Source organism: Eumetopias jubatus, unplaced genomic scaffold (genome assembly GCF_037043125.1).
Source record: "Eumetopias jubatus isolate StellerSeaLion01/CBP00866 unplaced genomic scaffold, mEumJub1_p1.0 scaffold_12, whole genome shotgun sequence".
Taxonomy (NCBI): domain Eukaryota; kingdom Metazoa; phylum Chordata; class Mammalia; order Carnivora; family Otariidae; genus Eumetopias; species Eumetopias jubatus.
The window spans coordinates 4,534,604-4,551,134 of NW_028274818.1; the positions used below are offsets into that span (position 1 = coordinate 4,534,604).

Sequence of the window (16,531 nt, forward strand, 5' to 3'; positions counted from 1 at the left end):
CCTCTGTAGTGGACCTTCGTTCTGGGCATTTCCTGTTTCTACACTTCAGCTGCAAGCCACTAGAGGGCAGGAACCCGGTCCCAGATCCTCCTACTCTCCGGCCGCCATGCCTGCCTCGCTCTTGGCCCGGTCCCAAGGTGAGGTCAGGAGTTCTGCGCGGACGGGACACCATGAGCCCAGCATGGCTCTCGGGGGTTGCCTTCATCTTCCCGCAGGGCCTCCCCTGACTCAAGAACCCGCGTAACTGGAAGTGAGAAGAGACTCAGGATGAGGAGGGGCAGCACTGGCAAAGTGGCCCAGGCTCCCCGGGGCGAGGCTCCAGTCTCAGCTCTCGCTCGTGACCTCTGCAAGGTGCCAGCCTCGCTCTGGGTTCGAATCGATAAGACCCTCGCGGAGAATCGCTGTGAGCACGTCTAGAATTCATGCACTCATTTACAAATGTTTAGGAAACACCCACAGCGTGCTGAGCACCAAGGGGAGCACAGAAATGAGTAGGGGAAGACCTTGTGGGCAACCAGTCCGTGGAGACGAGAAAACCGTGGCAAGACAGTGTGCTGAGGGCAGAGAGCCCGCCGGCACTGGGCTCAGATGGCTTGAGGGGGAGCCGGCCGGCTGCAGCGCGCCCAGTCCGGAGGGCTGAATGGAGCAGCGTGCCTGCTGCACAGTGCGTGGGGGTGCCGTGGGTGCTCCCCGGAGGAGCAGTCCTGCTTGGCATGGCCAGAAAACGGACCGGGGAGGCCAGCTCGGACCAACAGACTGGAGTCGAACTTAGGAGTGCCTTGTACACCAAGCCAAGAGTTTAGTCTCTTTTTCGAGGGCAGCAGGAGGTGCGGAAGAATTTTAGAGAAGTAACAAAGGGAATTGCAGTCTAGAGGGTTCTCTGTGGCTACAGCAGGAAGGGCAGCCGGCCGTGGGGCGGTGGGATGCAGGGAAGGCTGGCCAGTCCAACCGGAGGATGTGGGCTTGTGCTGGGGCACCTGCCACTGGCGGATGGCATTGGCCCACCACGGGCACATGAAAGAGGCTGACTTACAAGAATCCACTCCTGACAAAAGCCCAGCCAGGCTGGGAGCCAACTTCCACTTTACTCTGAATATTTTCACTTTCGGGGCATCTTGTTCTGAGTCAAGATTGCTCCTTCTGAACATGGGACTTTCCAGAAGGACCACAGGCTCCTCCCGTGTATCCACTTGCCCCCAGATGTTCTGGATTTGGGTTGTTGAAGGAGTCTGCTGGCCTCTCTGGAGAAGGATGGGCATGTGGTCCCTGTGGAGCCTGCTTCTCTGGGAAGGTAAGGGGGGCCGGTGTGTGGCCCGTCCTCAGAGAGCTGGAGGCCCCTCCGTAGGGCCCCTCGCTCGTCAGCCGCCTGGGCAGGGGCCCGCATCCCAAGGGAGAACCCAGGGGCTGAGGAGGGACAGGGAAGACTGAAGCAAGTTCTCGGGCAACCTTGAAAGCTGGACAGAGCCAGGCTCTGCGGGGTCCTTGGGAGGAAGGAGGTGGCAGCCATAGCAGCATCCTTGTCCATGACACACGAGCTGCTCCGTGGCCCCGGGCAGTTACAAACTGAGGCTGGTGGTACCAGTGGTTGGGAAAAACAGGGTTGTGAGAAGGATGAGGGAATTCTAGTACAATCTGGGGAGAAGGAGGGCAGGGCAAGAAGGCTCGTACAAAGAAGGAGGCCTTTCCATCAACCTGGGGGAAGCCGAGGCTGCTCCTTGCAGGTCTGTGTAAGGGAGGGGGATGTTGGGAAGGGTGGAGAGGGGGGAGCGAGCCAAACAGAGCACACGGACTTGGCATGTGGGAAGGGTGTGCCGTGGGAAGGGCGACACTTCCCTCCGTGGTGAGCAGGCAGCCCACATGCCAGGGGTCAGCGGTGCAAGGCCAGGGGCAGGAGTCGGGGCCTGGCAAAGACAAAGCCACCTAGGTTCCCACCAGGAACTCGGAGGGACTTGGAGATGACTTTATCCAGTGTGCCCCTCCTGGGCTCCTGGCCTCGAGGGCTCCAAAGGCCGTGAGGATTCTAACCTGTCTAAACACGGGCAGGAAATCCCTCCCAAAGGAAAAGGAATCTGTGTGGTGCACAAATCTTTCAAGTCCCTGGACGTGGAAGGCAAAAAAGAATTTTTCTGAAGGCCCCTTAATGGTAAACCAGATGAGTACCACCGATTGGGTGCACCCTCTTGTTTTGGGGGTGAGACCACGGAAGGGACCAGGGTGCTGTGCTGAAGTCACAGCGTGGGTTTGCGGCCAAGTTGGGGCAGGAGAGACTGGAGGGACCTTGACCTGCATCCAGCACCATCCTCTGTGTAGCCTGGGCCTCCACCCGCAGTAGCCTCTGCAGCAAGGCCTGATGATTAGGGCTGCAGAGGGCAGTGAGATGGGCAGGGAGCTGGCTGAGTGACCCCCCGGAACAGGGCTTGTCAAGCCCACTCCCAGCGCTCGGGCATGTCCCACACGAGCTATGCTGCTCTGTGTCCCTGAGCCCCACAGTGCCAGGTGCCAGGGGAGTCCTCAGGGCCTCCTTTCACCTAGTACAATGCGCTGAGCCTCTCCTCCATGCTCCTCCTAAACATAGCGTGGGCGTGGGGGTACGAAGAACACAAGAGGAACTTGTGTTCTCACGTGGCAGCCCCTGACTCATCCCCGGGCCATCCTGGCAGAGGAACGAAGCACCCCAGGCTGCTGGGCCACACGGAGAAACAGTGTGGACACTGCCCGCCCCCTCCAACAAATGGGGAGGTCAGGGGAGGCAGTGGGTCTCCAAGGATGAGCAGCAATTAGCCAGCGAAGGAGTCAGGGCTCCCTCCCGCTAAGGTACCGCCCACAGCCCTCAAACTCAGCATCTCCCCACCTCCCAGCCTGCTTCTCGTCCAGCTCCTCGGGATCACGGAGAACGGCGCTCTGTGGGTTCCTGGTACCCCCGACGCCCTTCGCCTTCGCTCCCCAGACTGCACCTAGGACCCGACCTCACTGATGACACACCGGAGTCTTAACTCCTCCCTCTTCCTCCCCTCACTCTGCAGGCGGAGAAACAGCCACAGCCTGGGCCCTGCCCACTCCAGTGCACCCCCACACCCCTGCTGGCACGTCTTTCTAACCAGCATCTCATCCTCTCTTACTGAACCCTGTGCAAGGCCTCCCAGAGCTCTAAGGGTAAAGCCCACGTGTGCTTTCAGGCGGCAGGACCAGGTTCCCACCAGCCCCGCAGTACAGTCTCTTACTCCCCTGCAGAGAGCAACTTTCAGTTCTGAGAACTACGAGAACCACGCGCTCCCGCCCGCCCCCCAGGCCTTCGAACGCGGAACGCCGCATTCCCTCGCCTGTGCCACTTCTCCAGCCCTGCTCCACACAGCCCTCCGCCCCACCCTCCCCCCCCCCCCCCCCCCCCCCGGCCGATCCCCACTCCTCCTGCTCTCAGCTTAACCATTTCTTCCTGGAGCCTCCCAAGGCCATCACCCTACCTGTGTTCTCCCAGGGCATCTTTTTCCCCATCGTGGCACTTCACTTAATATGCTTTAATCACTTGCTTAGAGTTGGACTTCCTCTGGGAGCTCCCCAAGCACAGAGACAGGTTTCTCTCCCTTAGGCTTTTATTCCAGCCCCACCCCCACCCCCGGCACAGTGCACCTTGCTCAGCGTGGGTGGAGGGAGTGGGGGGAGAGGGGCCCCAGCGCTTCGCAGCAGCTTAGCTGGGTGCGTAAGCGGTGGCGGGAGACGGGTGAGGAGCTTCGGGCCGGCAGTGATGTGGCTCTTCTTGCAGCACTGCTTCCCACCAGAGCCTCCAGCACCCAAGTGCACGGCCAGGTTGGGGGCTCTGTGCTGCTGGTGGCAGAGCGCCCTGCCAGCTTCCAAGTCCGAGAGGCCATCTGGAGATCTCTCTGGCCTTCGGAGGAGCTCCTGGCCACATTTTTCCGGGGCTCCCCAGAGACTCTGTACCGCTCCCGCTTCCTGGGCCGGGCCCAGCTCCACAGCAACCTCAGCCTGGAGCTCCAGCCTCTGGAGTCTGGAGACAGCGGCAACTTCTCTGTGCTGTTGGTGGACACAAGCGGTCGGGCCCAGACCCAGCTCCTGCAGCTCAAGGTGTACGGTGAGTGCGCCCCACACCAGCTCTCCGGCTGCCCACAAAGCGCTGGAAAGGGGTCCTGTGTCCCAGGAGCTGGGGAGGACAGGGTTCCAGAGACCTCTGGCCTCTGACCTCGCAGCTGATTCGGGACACATCTGAGAAAGCTCCCCAGGTGCTTCCAGGCAGGCGTGCTCCTGTGTGAGGCAGCCCGGCTTTGCCACCCCACAGTCCTTGCCTGAACTCCAGCAGGGTCTTTTCTGGGCTCAATGGCCTTGGACACAACGCGAAGCCTCCCTAGCACTCACCTTTCTCATTTATAAAATGGGCATCGTCAGTAATATTACACATAGTTGCCCACAAATGCAAGATACACTGCGTTTGGGAAAGCATCAGAGACAGTGGTCTGGCCTACACTCCAAAATTCTAAGATTATAAGATGTGCCATTATTTGACAAAACATTAACAAGAAAAAAAATATTGCCAAACTACAACACAATTTTTTTATTAAAACTTGAAATATAATTGAAGCATGGAATGTTGATTTCATATCGCTTTAAAGAGTTCTTTTAGAAGTATTTAAAGATTTTTAACTATATGACATTCATGGGTTCTCTCAATTATTCATTGTTGCAAAACAAACCACCCCGAAACTTACTGCCTGAAAACAGCCATTTTAATTTCTCACCACCTGCGGGGTGGTGGGGCTCAGCTGGGCGGGTCTTCTGCGCCCCGTGGTTTGGCAGGATCATTCACACAGCCCCACTCGGCCCCTCAGCTGGGGCGGCTGACTTCACTGGGCACTGGAACAGCAACTTCACCTCCACCCCCTCCAGGCACCTCCTCCACCTTCACCTCCACCACCACCTCCACCTCCTCCACCATCACCTCCATCACCACCATCACCTCCACCATCACCTCCTCCACAATCACCACCTTCACCATCACCTCCACCTCCACCATCACTTTCACCTCCTCCACCATCATCTCCACTACCACCTCCACCATCACCTCCTCCACAATGACCACCTCCACCATCACCTCCACCACCACCTCCACCATCACCTTCACCTTCTCCACCATCACCTCCACCTCCTCCACCATCACCTCCTCCACAATCACTACCACCACCTTCACCTCCACCACCACCACCTCTACCTCCTCCACCATCACCTCCTCAATCATTGCTGCCTCCACAATCATCTCTACCACCATCATCACCTCTATCTCCACCTCTACTGCCTCCCCCTCCACCATATTTCTGCTGATCTAGAAAAAAAAAATAGCCTTTTAGCTCTCATTCATCTGCCTAATGTCTTGGAAAAGGCATGTGAGGTACCTCAAATCACTATTTCAGTAAAACCTCAGAAATTTGATAAGGGCAGTGGGGAGAAAAAGGTCCAATGTTAAGAACAAAAAGTAGGAGTGACAGCTGGGAAGAGGAAGACAGTGAGGGAGAGAAAGGCAATAAACTGGGAAGGAGAGGGGACCCCCCCCCCACCACCAACAACCCAGGGACAGCCAGTCTGTGAGCCACTCGGGCTGCCGGTGCACCATTGGACGTGTGTCCTGGATGCACGCAGCCCTGAACCAAGTCGCACAGCTTGGCAGGCAGCGTGCTGGCTGGATTTCAGCAGCCCCACCGTCACTGATTGTCCTCTTAGCCCCGTGGGGTGGGCTTGTGCAGTGAATAACCTACAGAACCATACAGGCAGCCCTGGAGCCTCTTCCTATTCTGAGTCTCAGCTGCTGCACATGTGAACTGAGGACATTGAATGGGATAATACACGCAGCACCCACACCACTAAGCTCTAAAATGCCTTGTTCTCAGCATCTGAATTACAGATTTTAAGGAAATTGCTGTTTTATTGCTTCCAAATACATAGCATGATTAGAACTAATTGCACAACGCTGCCAAGCAGCCGTCCTTGGGAGCTCTGCTTTGACAATAGATAAGAATGATTTGAATTAGCAGATCAGTTACTAGAAATGTCAATGGGTGTTTCTACTGTGCCTGATAGTGTTTGAAAGCAGCTTGTCCTCTTAAGTAGTGTAAATATCCCCCCCACACACACACGCGGTAATCTTTGTTTATACTATTAGTGTGCCCAGCAAATCTTTCCTTTTCCATATCACAAATCCCACCAGACTGAGCTGGCATTAATGAGGTTTTACTCTGCTTGACTCTGGAATGCTGTCAGAGACAGAGCCCTCCCGTTGTCACCAGAATGCTCTCCCGCTGGTCCCCATTGCCACAGAGACTCGGGATTGACTCATCAACCTATACAAGAAAGGAGAGCCACCGGCTGGGATGCCGGGACTCCACTGTGTTCACTGGTCCAGGTGGCTGAGCACCTAGAGAGCTAGGTTATGAAGATAACAAAACCGAACCTCCACCCCCTGGTCTCCACAGGAGCTTGGACCCTTGTAATTATTTCCTTAATTATTCAGGCACTTGTCAGTACCTGTCTTCACCAAACTATAAGCTCTAATAGTCCAGGAATGTGTTTGTTTTCTTCCCTGATTTAATAGGTGCCTATCACCTGTCTGATATGTCATGAGGAAAGCGCTATGACAAAGGACAGACAGAGTTTTGGAGCCTTCAGAGCCTACAGTATCAGGGAAGGCTTCATAATCAGAACAGTAAGCGATGTGCTCAAGCTGGGTCTTGAAGGGTTGGTAGGAGTTCCCTAGGAGGAAGAGAAGAGAAAGTCATACATGCACAGCTGGGCCATATGAAAGCATGCAGGATGTGGAAAAGCATGACACGCTTGGGAGAACCGGAAATTAATGAGGGTAGGTGAGTAAGACCAGCAGGAGGTTACAACTACAGAGGTTGACATCAACTATTTCATGAAGGATTTTGAATACCAGACTAAGGAATTCAGCTTCTGTCCTGTGGGCAGTGGGAAACCAGACTAGGTTCTGGAGCAAGAGTGGCCTAGTCAGAGGTGACCTCTAACCCTGCATGGATCCCAGGACTGGCACGGTATGCCCTGCCCAGCATCACCATAACCCAGGCCCGCTCTACTGTTCTTGCCTAGATGCAGTGCCCAGACCCGTGGTACAAGTATTTATTGCTGTATCAGGGGACGCTCCGCTGCCCAAGACCTGCCAGGTGTTCCTGTTCTGTCGGGCCCCCAACATCAGTGACATAACCTATAGCTGGCGACAGGAGGGAACCATTGACTTTGGTATTGAACCAAGCGGCCTCTTCACGGATGGACAGGTGCTGAGGGTGTCACTGGGACCGGGAGACAAGAGTGTGGCCTATTCCTGCATTGTCTCTAACCCTGTCAGCTGGGACTTGGCCACCGTCACCCCTTGGGAGAGCTGCCATCGCGAGGCAGGTATGCCAAGGGCCAGGGGTCAGTGGTTGAGGGATTGTTAAGCATCAAACCCCCCCTCTGACCCCGCCCCCTGCATGTCCAGCCCCAGGAAGGTCCTCCTACAAAGATGTGCTGTTGGTGGTGGTGCCCATCTCCCTGCTCCTGACCCTGGCTGGTCTCCTCTCTGCCTGGCATTCCTACTACTCAGGTAGGAGTCCTGCAGGTGCCAGAGGTGTGTGGAGGAGGGGGATCTACTGGGGAGTAGAGCAGGGTTGGACCTTCTCTCTTTTAGGCTTCGGATGGTCTGCCCTCCTTACCTCTGCCACCTCATCTCCTGACTCATACTCTGGTCTCCAATCAGACTGAACTACGTGAAGCTTCATTTGCATTTCTTCAAAGGAACTCTTGTCTTATATAACTCTTCAGGCCTTTGCACGTGCCACTCTCCCTATCTGGACAACACTTTCCTTGGTTTCCCACCCAATCCCCCTTCTTCATGTGACGATCTCCTCCACAATCTCCCAGGTGCGCCTGCTCCAGGAAGGCTTGCTGATCTCCTCCCCTGGCCTGGGCAGGGTGGGTGTACTTCCTTTAATCTCCGTTGTCTATCCTAGTCACGGCACTCACTGCACTTAACTCTCCCACTGAATTCTCGGCCCCTTAAAGGCAAAGACTGCCTTACCACCGGGCATCTAGCAATGGTTTCTGGAAAAGCACTGGTATGGATAAAGTTTTGCTGAGTGGAAGTCTAGATGAATCCCAACCCCTTCTTGCTTTAGCATTCCTAGGAAGTGCTCTCTGAGGGAAGCACTTGTCTGGCTAGGGGCTGATAAGACCTCCTTCTCAAGGAGAAGAGAGCAGGATAAACTCAGAGGTGCGGCTGGATTCTGAGCCATCCCTCTAGCTCAGCCCCTGCCTCGACCCCAGGATGCCTTGCCCCTGACAGAAACACCCCACAGACCTGGGCTTTGTGGGGATATCCGCCCCAGGCTGTCTGGGATGGCTTCAGGTCAAGCCAAGGAGGCTAAGATTCCAAACATCAGAGGAGTAACCTTTCTGATCTCTTTGCCAGGGAAAAAGCAGAAGGACGTCTGTATTGACAGAGTGGCTTCAGAGACAGAGAACCCCCTTGTGTAGGGTCTGCCATGGAGGAGGATATAAACTGCTGCCTAGACCATCAGGAAGCCCACTGCCCAAGCACATGATGCTCTGGAACATAGTTGGTGTCTGGAAACCACCATGGCCCTTGTACCTCCCATGAGACTCCTGTCCCACCTCCAGGAGCAGCCTAGACAGCTGTTGTGCTGGGAGCCACCAGACAGAAAACACTAACACAACCTTCTACATCCCCCCCTCCCCCGCTCCTGGCTCTGCTTGGGGCAAGATGACAGACCATCCCCTCAAAGATGCTGGAAGTTCTCCAGGATCCACAGGGACTTTGATGGTCCAGGGCATTCACCACCCCCACCACCCCCACCACTGCTCATGAAGTATTACTGTAGACAGAATTTGTCTCCTCCAAGTCCATTGGTTGAAGTCCTAACCCCCAATATCTCAGAATATGGCTGTATTTGGAAAAAGGACTTCAAAGAGAAAATTAAAATTACATGAGGTCATTGGGATGGGCCCTAATTCCATATGACTGGTGTCCTTATAAAAGAGGGAGAGACACCAGGGATTCACCCACAGAGAAAAGGTCATGGAAGGACACAGAGAGAAGGAAGACATCTACAAGCCAAGGAGAGAGGCCTCAGAAGAAACAACATGCTGACACCTTGGTCTTGTGCTTTTAGCATCCAAAACCATGAGAAAATAAATTTCTGTTGTTTAAGCCACTCATTCTGTGATATCTTGTTATGGCAGCCCTAGCAGACCAATGCACGTATCAACTAACTGGCACCAAAGGATTGCCTCCAGTCTGGGTCCCAGACTCTAAAAGACATTAGACATTTGAACTAACAGAGAAACTCTGAATTACCCACTTCCAGCTCTGGCCCCAGCCCAGCCCCTGTAGTTTGAGACCCTGATGTTTCCTGATGTCCGAGGCATTATCATAAGGAAAGATCTAGAAACAGATGAAGGTAAGAGATGGGGGTCAGAAGATTCTCTTTCCAGCATGAAGGACTGTCAGGTCATCTGAGTTCATGGCCCCTCTAAGGTAATTTGCAGGTAGAGAAAATCAAGGGATGGTGCCATTTGGCAAGTAACACCTTATGAATGACATTTTCACCACCTCTGCTGACCACCATGCCTCTTGCAGGATCTGGGGCTAGGGTTTGAGATTCTCTCTGCACTCTCCAGCACAGTGACCACGGAGAGAGATATTAAATTTACCCCAGCCTACAGAAAGCTCTTGCACAGCTTCAAGAAAAGCAGCTCAGCCTGAGTGTCTCTGCCTGAGGCCAAGAGGGTGAGGAGCCAGGAAAAGTGAAGCAGAAAGAGAGGTATGGAGGGGAAAGGTGCTGAGGCATCCTAGAATCTGCTACACTCATTTTCAGATGCAAGTGCAGAAGATCCCCTCATGTTCAAGAGGAAGAGACAAAGACTCCACCACTCAGTGTGAAGATGGCCAAGGTCACCATCACAGAAGAGCATGTGGGATGGAAGCTGAGACCGTGGTCGTCTTTGGAAAAGAGTATCTGCCTCTCAGTGGTTATGTCTGGGAAAACTCTGGGACCTTGCCATTGGAAACTTCTGCTTGGGGGTTTGCAGATGGTGAGTTCCACCATGACTCCCTCCCAGGTGTAACCAGATTCTCTTTGGGACCTCCCTCAGGGCTTGATAATAGAAAGGAAGGAGGTATTGAAGAAACAGGGGCAGGCTATGAAGTATGTTCCCAGGACAGCTTTTATCCCTCCCCCAACGAGGTCAGTCCTGTGCAAGGATCTCTCTTCCTTCCCCCAGGTTCTGGGCAGTCACCTCACCTTCGACAAATGGTCAGCACAATCAGCCTCTAGACTTACATCCCCACTCATCCACTCAACTCGTTCTGGAATTTATTCCTTCTGGCTCTGCTTAGAGGTCCCCAGCTGGTCACGGGGCTTCGTCTTGTCCTCTTGGCTTTCCTGCGCCCACTTTTTGCTGTCACCTTCCCCCGAGTCCTCCTGAACAGCGCCCATGAACCTCCTAACCTAGCAGCTTGTGTTGCCTCCACCTGCCACCTGGAGGCATTCCCTGTGGCCACTGATTTCTCATGCAAGCTGGCCTCAGTCCCTAGAAGGGAGATGAAAGAGAAAGACCCGGATCTAGCAATGAGCCATGGTGGATATGTGGGGGAAACACACACACACACACACACACACACACACACACACACACACACACACACCCAATAGCCCCTACCTTTCTTCCCTTCATCTCCTGGGCCCCACCTCAGATCAGAAAAATTCTGGGTGGGGTGGGGCCCATGGTTCTCCCTTCATGAGTTCACTCTTAGTGACCTTAAGTGGTTTAATGGGGTGGTGCATCAGGGCCTTTTTAAATAGATCCATGCTGCTCAAATAAATTGATGTTCCCATCCCTCGTGATTCCCTTGTCAACTAGTGGACTAATTAACCCTCCACCAGAAAACTCAAAGTACTTCCGAGGGAACAATGTTTGTGCTAAAAGCATTGGGATTGATGGCGTAAAGGTCACACAGAACAAATATCGATGGAAGGTTCAGCATATGCTGGGTACAGCTTGAGGCCCTGGGGAATCAGAAGTGAATAATGCAATGTCCTTCCTTCATGGAGTTTATATTCTGGAAATACAATAGGCAAGGAAGCATGTGTCCAGTGTTGATGGGCCCTAGTAAGAAGATAAAGCAGAGTAAAAGGCTAGAGAACAATGTGTCGGGGAGAGGGAGCCCATCTCAGATAGGCGAGTGGAGTGAACCGTGCGGCGGGTAGGCAGAGTAACCCACAGACCAAAAGGCGCAAAGACCCCGGAGTGGGAGTATGGTTAGTGTTTTCAAGAAATAGAGTGGAGGCCAGGCTGGCTGGGTCAAAACAGGGAGTGTGGTGGGGGACAATGGAATGGGGAGGATCCGAGTGGTGGCCTTGGGCCACAACACGTGGGAACTTGTGGTCTTTAGAACGCATGTGCCTGGGGTTAGGGTAGCCAGGAACACCCCTGTCTGTTTGGGAGTCAGATTCCTCTCATGACTACCTTTACACCATTATTTCCAGTTGGCACATGATCAGACCAGAACCCTGTCCCTCTGTTTTTGCTTTTCTTTGTTTTCATTAAATTTTCCTTGAGGCTTTGTACCTGTCCTTTGGGCAAAGCAAGAGCTGATAGGGCGTCGGGGTCAGGGGACATGATGTCAGAGAGAATGGAAAGGGGGCATAGCAAAAGGCGAGGCTGAGACAGACATGTTTATTTTCATCAGTAGGGATTAGGAATACCCAGTGCCTTGTTTAAAAAAAAAAATTGGGGGGGTGGCGCCTGGGTGGCTCAGTTGTTGAGCGTCTGCCTTCAGCTCGGGTCATGATCCCAGGGTGCTGAGATCGAGCCCTGCATCGGGCTCCCTGCTGGGCGGGGAGCCTGCTTCTCCCTCTGCCTCTGCCTCTCTCTCTCTCTCTCTCTCTCTCTCTGACTCTCATGAATAAATAAATAAAACATTTACAAAAATAAATTTAAAAAATTTAAAAATTTAAAAAAAAATTTTTGTGGGGCACCTGGGTGGCTCAGTTGATTAAGCATCTGCCTTCAGCCCAGGTCATGATCCCAGGGTCCTGGGATCAAGCCCCGCATCGGGCTCCCTGCTCAGTGGGGAGTCTGCTTCTCCGTCTGCCGCTCCCCTCTGCTTGCGCTCATGCACGCATTCTCTCTCTCTCTCTCACTCTCTCTCTCTCAAATAAATAAATAATCTTTTTAAAAAAATTTTCTGCAAACGACATCTCTGGGAAATCATCCTTCCATTTTTGTTAAGAAGTGACACCTGTTTGGTTATTCAGCACTTGGTTAGTTACTGGTCTTCAGGGCAAGCACCATCTCCTTCCAGATTTGACTCCATTGCTCCCCACATCTTTTCTGCATGCAGCACAAAAACTCAAATGTTAAGAAGAGAATGACCCACACAGCAAAAAGTCTAGAGACCTTATCATATGAAAAATGATTAAAGAAACTGGTCATATTGAGCCTAGAACAAAAGACTCGGAAGGTCTCCCGTTGTTTGAAGGGCTGTCATGGAGCCAGATCGTGTAACTGAGGCCATTGGCATATGGCCCTGAGAGGCAGACAATGACTCACATGAGTAACAGGATCTTAAAGCTGGAAGGAAATCTTGTGGTTTCTCAGTTCAAGTTTTTCATTTCTCAGGTGGAAAGCCGAGACCCAAAGAGATTGTTACTCCCTAGAATCACATGACTGGTCCGTGGCAGGGGCAGAGTTGGCTGGAGGTTTATCCCATCCGTCCAGTCCCATCACCTGCACCATTCCACCAGGGAGAACTTTCTGACAAAGAGAGGAAGCCCGACATGAGGCGAGCTGTTACAATGAATGTGCTTAAGCTGAAACCATCTCAGGGCAGTATTGCAGACTAGAGACTTTTCCTATTAGGTGGGAAGTTGCATTAAATCAGGAATGACAAATATGCGGTACGTGTACACAGACTTCCGCTCTCCGGGACCGTGTCGGGCACGCAGAAGTAATGATGACACACTGAGTCCGCAGGCAGCGTGACGCTCAAGTGACTCAGGCCAATTAATTGAGGTTGGGAGCCAAGACAAAACCTATTAGCCATTCCTGCCCTAGACGACCCATAAGATCCTCCCCACATCACAAACGAGTTAGAAAGCAAGGACGGAAAGAATGAGTGGACCGTGGAATAAAGGAGGCCAATGAAAGGAAACACGCCAGCTTCCGGCAAACGAGACTTCTTCAGCCTCCTTTCCTCTGCCCTTTCCTCAGTGTGCGGCTCAGGGATGCATCAGAACTGAAAAGAAGGAGGGATCGGCAGAAAAGAGTAATACCACTGCCAGGGAAGCACCAAACAATAGGACTTGAGCCAAGTAAGTCAATATCATACATTTGGCCATTTAAACAATCCTGTTCTTCAGAAGATCTAAGAATAATGTGAAAACCCTGGCATCAGAGTTCTTTGGATGCAAAGAACAGAAACCAACTCTGGTTTTAACTAAAGCAAAAGAAGGAAATGTTTAGAAGGTTGTAGGTAGCTCGGTGTCTTCATCAGGTCAGGCAGGTGTAAAAAAAAATACTGTAGTCCGAGTGACTTCTAAACAACAGAAGTTGATTTCTCATGGTTCTGGAGGCTAGGAAGTCCAGATCAAGGCGCCAGCAGATTTAGAGTCTGGTGAGAGCCAGCTTCCTGGTTCACGGATGGACGGCCAGCTTCTCGCTGTGCCCTCACGGGGCGGCAGAAGGGTGAGCGAGCTCTCTGGGGTCTCCTCTCTAAGGGCACTCCTCCCACTCACGAGGCTCCACCCTCAGGACCTCATCTCCTCAAAGGCCCCACCTCCAAATGCCATCACTTTGGGAATTAGGTTTCAGCCTATTAATCTGGGGGGGGGAGGGGACAAAAACATTCAGTCTATAGCACTCGAGAATCAAAGAAAACACTGATGAACTGGGCCTCAGAAGGGACAAAGCCAGGTGGCCCTGGGGATGCAGGTCTTGGGACAACCTCCTTGGGGCCACCACAGAATAAATCTGTTCTGTTTCTGTTTCCATGTGGCTCCCTGAAGATTAAAATTCCCAACAAACAGATAAAGCTTGATCAGCCTAGATGGGGTCAAGGATCCTCCCTCTAGGGGATGGAGAAGAGTTACAAGACATCTTGTCAGAAGGGGTATTGGTTTAACAAAATAAAGGATAAAAAAGCAGTTTGATCGGGAATCGGTAGGGAAGGAAATGCATTTATCTGCTCATTCAGGAAGCATCGACTGCTCACCTGCTGATCCCCCAGTGCACCAGGCCCAACTGGGATGCAGGGAAGGAAATGCATTTATCTGTTCATTCAGGAAGCATCAACTGCTCCCCTGCTGACCCCCCAGTGCACCAAGCCCGACTGGGATGCAGGGAAGTCTGAGTCATGGCATCCCCACCCCTGCCCTCAAAGAGCTCACAGCCTAGTGGGGAAGCAATGTGTGACCAACCATAATACAGCCCCCCGTGTGTCTCAAAGTCTTCTCCTGGCCTGTGAGAACTGTGTCCCCAAGGAGAGGCAGTCAGGTCCCCAAAGGAAGCAGAGAAAGGGACAGAGACTCTGGCTGGTAGCAAAGCTTCAGTGGGCAGGGATGGAAGAAGGTACGGCCAGTGGATTCTTGGGGCAGGTGTCCCAGAGCAGCATCAGGGCTTGCCGTCGCTGTGTTCCCAGGCTGGCAGGTTGCCCTTAGGCTCCCCTCCCGGTAGAACAGAAAAGGGACGGCAGTCGGGAGGAGACGTAGAGCGCTCACCTATGACTCACGCAGGAGGGAGTTGTACACCGGAGGCCAGAGTTACCAGCTAGAGCCTCAGCCAACTCCGGGGAGCGGTCACTGGAGAGTCTATTCTTCTGGGGGTTGTGTCTGACGAGGACAGATAGAGCTGGATGTCTGTCGGTCCATTCCCTGTCCAGTTATTCCCAGAGGCCATGAACACGGAGAGTGTCCCCCTTCCACCAAGGCAAGACGGCCGCTGCCCTGGGTCTGTACCGCAGGGCCTGCTGGGACTCTCCTCCACAGGCAATGAGCCAAGGCTGCGGCCACCTGGAGCTCACTCTTTCCCTTCTTAGAACACAGTCCGGGAATCCAGAATCCTGGAATTCCCTGTCCAAACGGGAATCTGGGACTTGTACAAGCCCCTTTCCCACGTTCGTCCTCCCAAAGATGGACCAAAGTGCCTGTATGTGCACCCCCACATCTGAGGGCAGCTAAGAAGGGGGCTTTGGCGTTCAGTGTGGAGCTCAGACATGGAGCTCACGCTCTCTCTCTGTGTGTGCCTCACAGAGAGAGAACAGATGGTGCGAGAGAGAACACGAGTAGTGGGGAGGGGCAGAGGGAGAAGCAGACTCCCCCCGCTGAGCAGAGAGGCTCGACCAGGACCCCGGGATCGTGACCTGAGCCGATGGCGGACGCTCGACCGCTCAACCGACCGAGGCTCCCAGGCGCCCCAATAAATAAAATCTTTAAAAAACACCAGACACACACAACATTTAATTAAAACTGTGTTAAGCTCTACGGAGGAGAAGGGAAAACTGCAAGCAAGAATGACGAGGGGGAAAAGTGGTGCTGATGCAGGGCAACGCACAGGGTGTCTCTGAGGAACGGCCCAGGCGGAGGCCCGCGGGGACGGGAGTCGCCGAGCAGAGCGGGGAGGCCTGGCGCGCTGAGGACCGGGCCGCCTGAGAGCCCCTCTGGAAAGCTCCTGGCTTAGAGGAGGGTCTGCAGGAAGGCCCCCCGCGGCCGGAGGGTGACCGGAAGGAGCTCGCTGGGAGGAGGCAAGGGCAGAGGTCAGCCCATGTAGGGTCTGGTAGAACATGGTAAGATTGAAAATTTAATTCTAACGTAAAAGGAGGCCACTGCAGAGTTGTAAGAAGGGAAACGACAGGACCAGACTTGCATGTTTAAAAGCTCACTCGGGCGGCCTCGCAGAGAACGGCTGGAGCGGGAAAGCAGAAAGCTGAGCTTGGGCAGTGGCCCCAGGGACATGGAGATGGAGACCCGGATAGCTTGGCTAAGGGGAGGGTCAGGGAGGACACCCTCCCCACGGCTGCGGCATCCTGAGTCCTGCCTGGATCGCCCAGGTGGAGCCCCCAGTGCTGCTCCGGAGAGCTTTTCCATGTGAAGGGACAGCGTCATGCTCAGACACCGCAACCATCCGGCACTGGCTAAGTCGCACAAGCCAGGTCAAGGCCATGGGGTGCTGAGGACATCAAGAGGACTTGCCTCAGGATCAGGCTGGCTGGTGGAAAGGAGAGTCTGGTGTGCCTTGGCCATGGTAGGGAGGGGGCAGCCACGAGCTAGAGTCGGGGTGAAGCAGGGAATATCTGGCTACACAGCCACTCCGGGCTGGAAATGTCCCGTTTCCTCCCGAGGGGTCAATGAGTTGCCTAGGGGAGGGGAGGGCCAGCAGAGAGTCAAGGGTACATGTGTCAGGGCCTTGGGGCGGGGGTGCTCGTAGGCAGAGGAGGGTACTGGCAGTCTGCTGTGGTCCATCC

General features: G+C 53.7%; 1 protein-coding gene across 2 annotated transcripts; it reads left to right on the forward strand.

Moving 5' to 3' along the window:
* The first annotated feature begins 908 nt into the window (after positions 1-908).
* Positions 909-9,225, forward strand: SLAMF8 (SLAM family member 8). 2 transcript variants are annotated; one of them, XM_028091027.2, is made up of 5 exons: positions 909-1,291; positions 3,761-4,087; positions 7,105-7,410; positions 7,493-7,597; positions 7,915-8,155. In XM_028091027.2, the coding sequence occupies exons 1-5, from the start codon at positions 991-993 to the stop codon at positions 8,001-8,003; spliced, it is 1,128 nt and encodes a 375-aa protein (XP_027946828.2). In that variant the 5' UTR covers positions 909-990; the 3' UTR covers positions 8,004-8,155. The 2 variants fall into 2 exon arrangements, with proteins under 2 accessions (XP_027946828.2, XP_027946829.2); XM_028091028.2 differs by lacking the exon at positions 7,915-8,155 and adding an exon at positions 8,462-9,225 and having other exon boundaries at positions 912-1,291.
* The last annotated feature ends 7,306 nt before the right edge of the window (positions 9,226-16,531 follow it).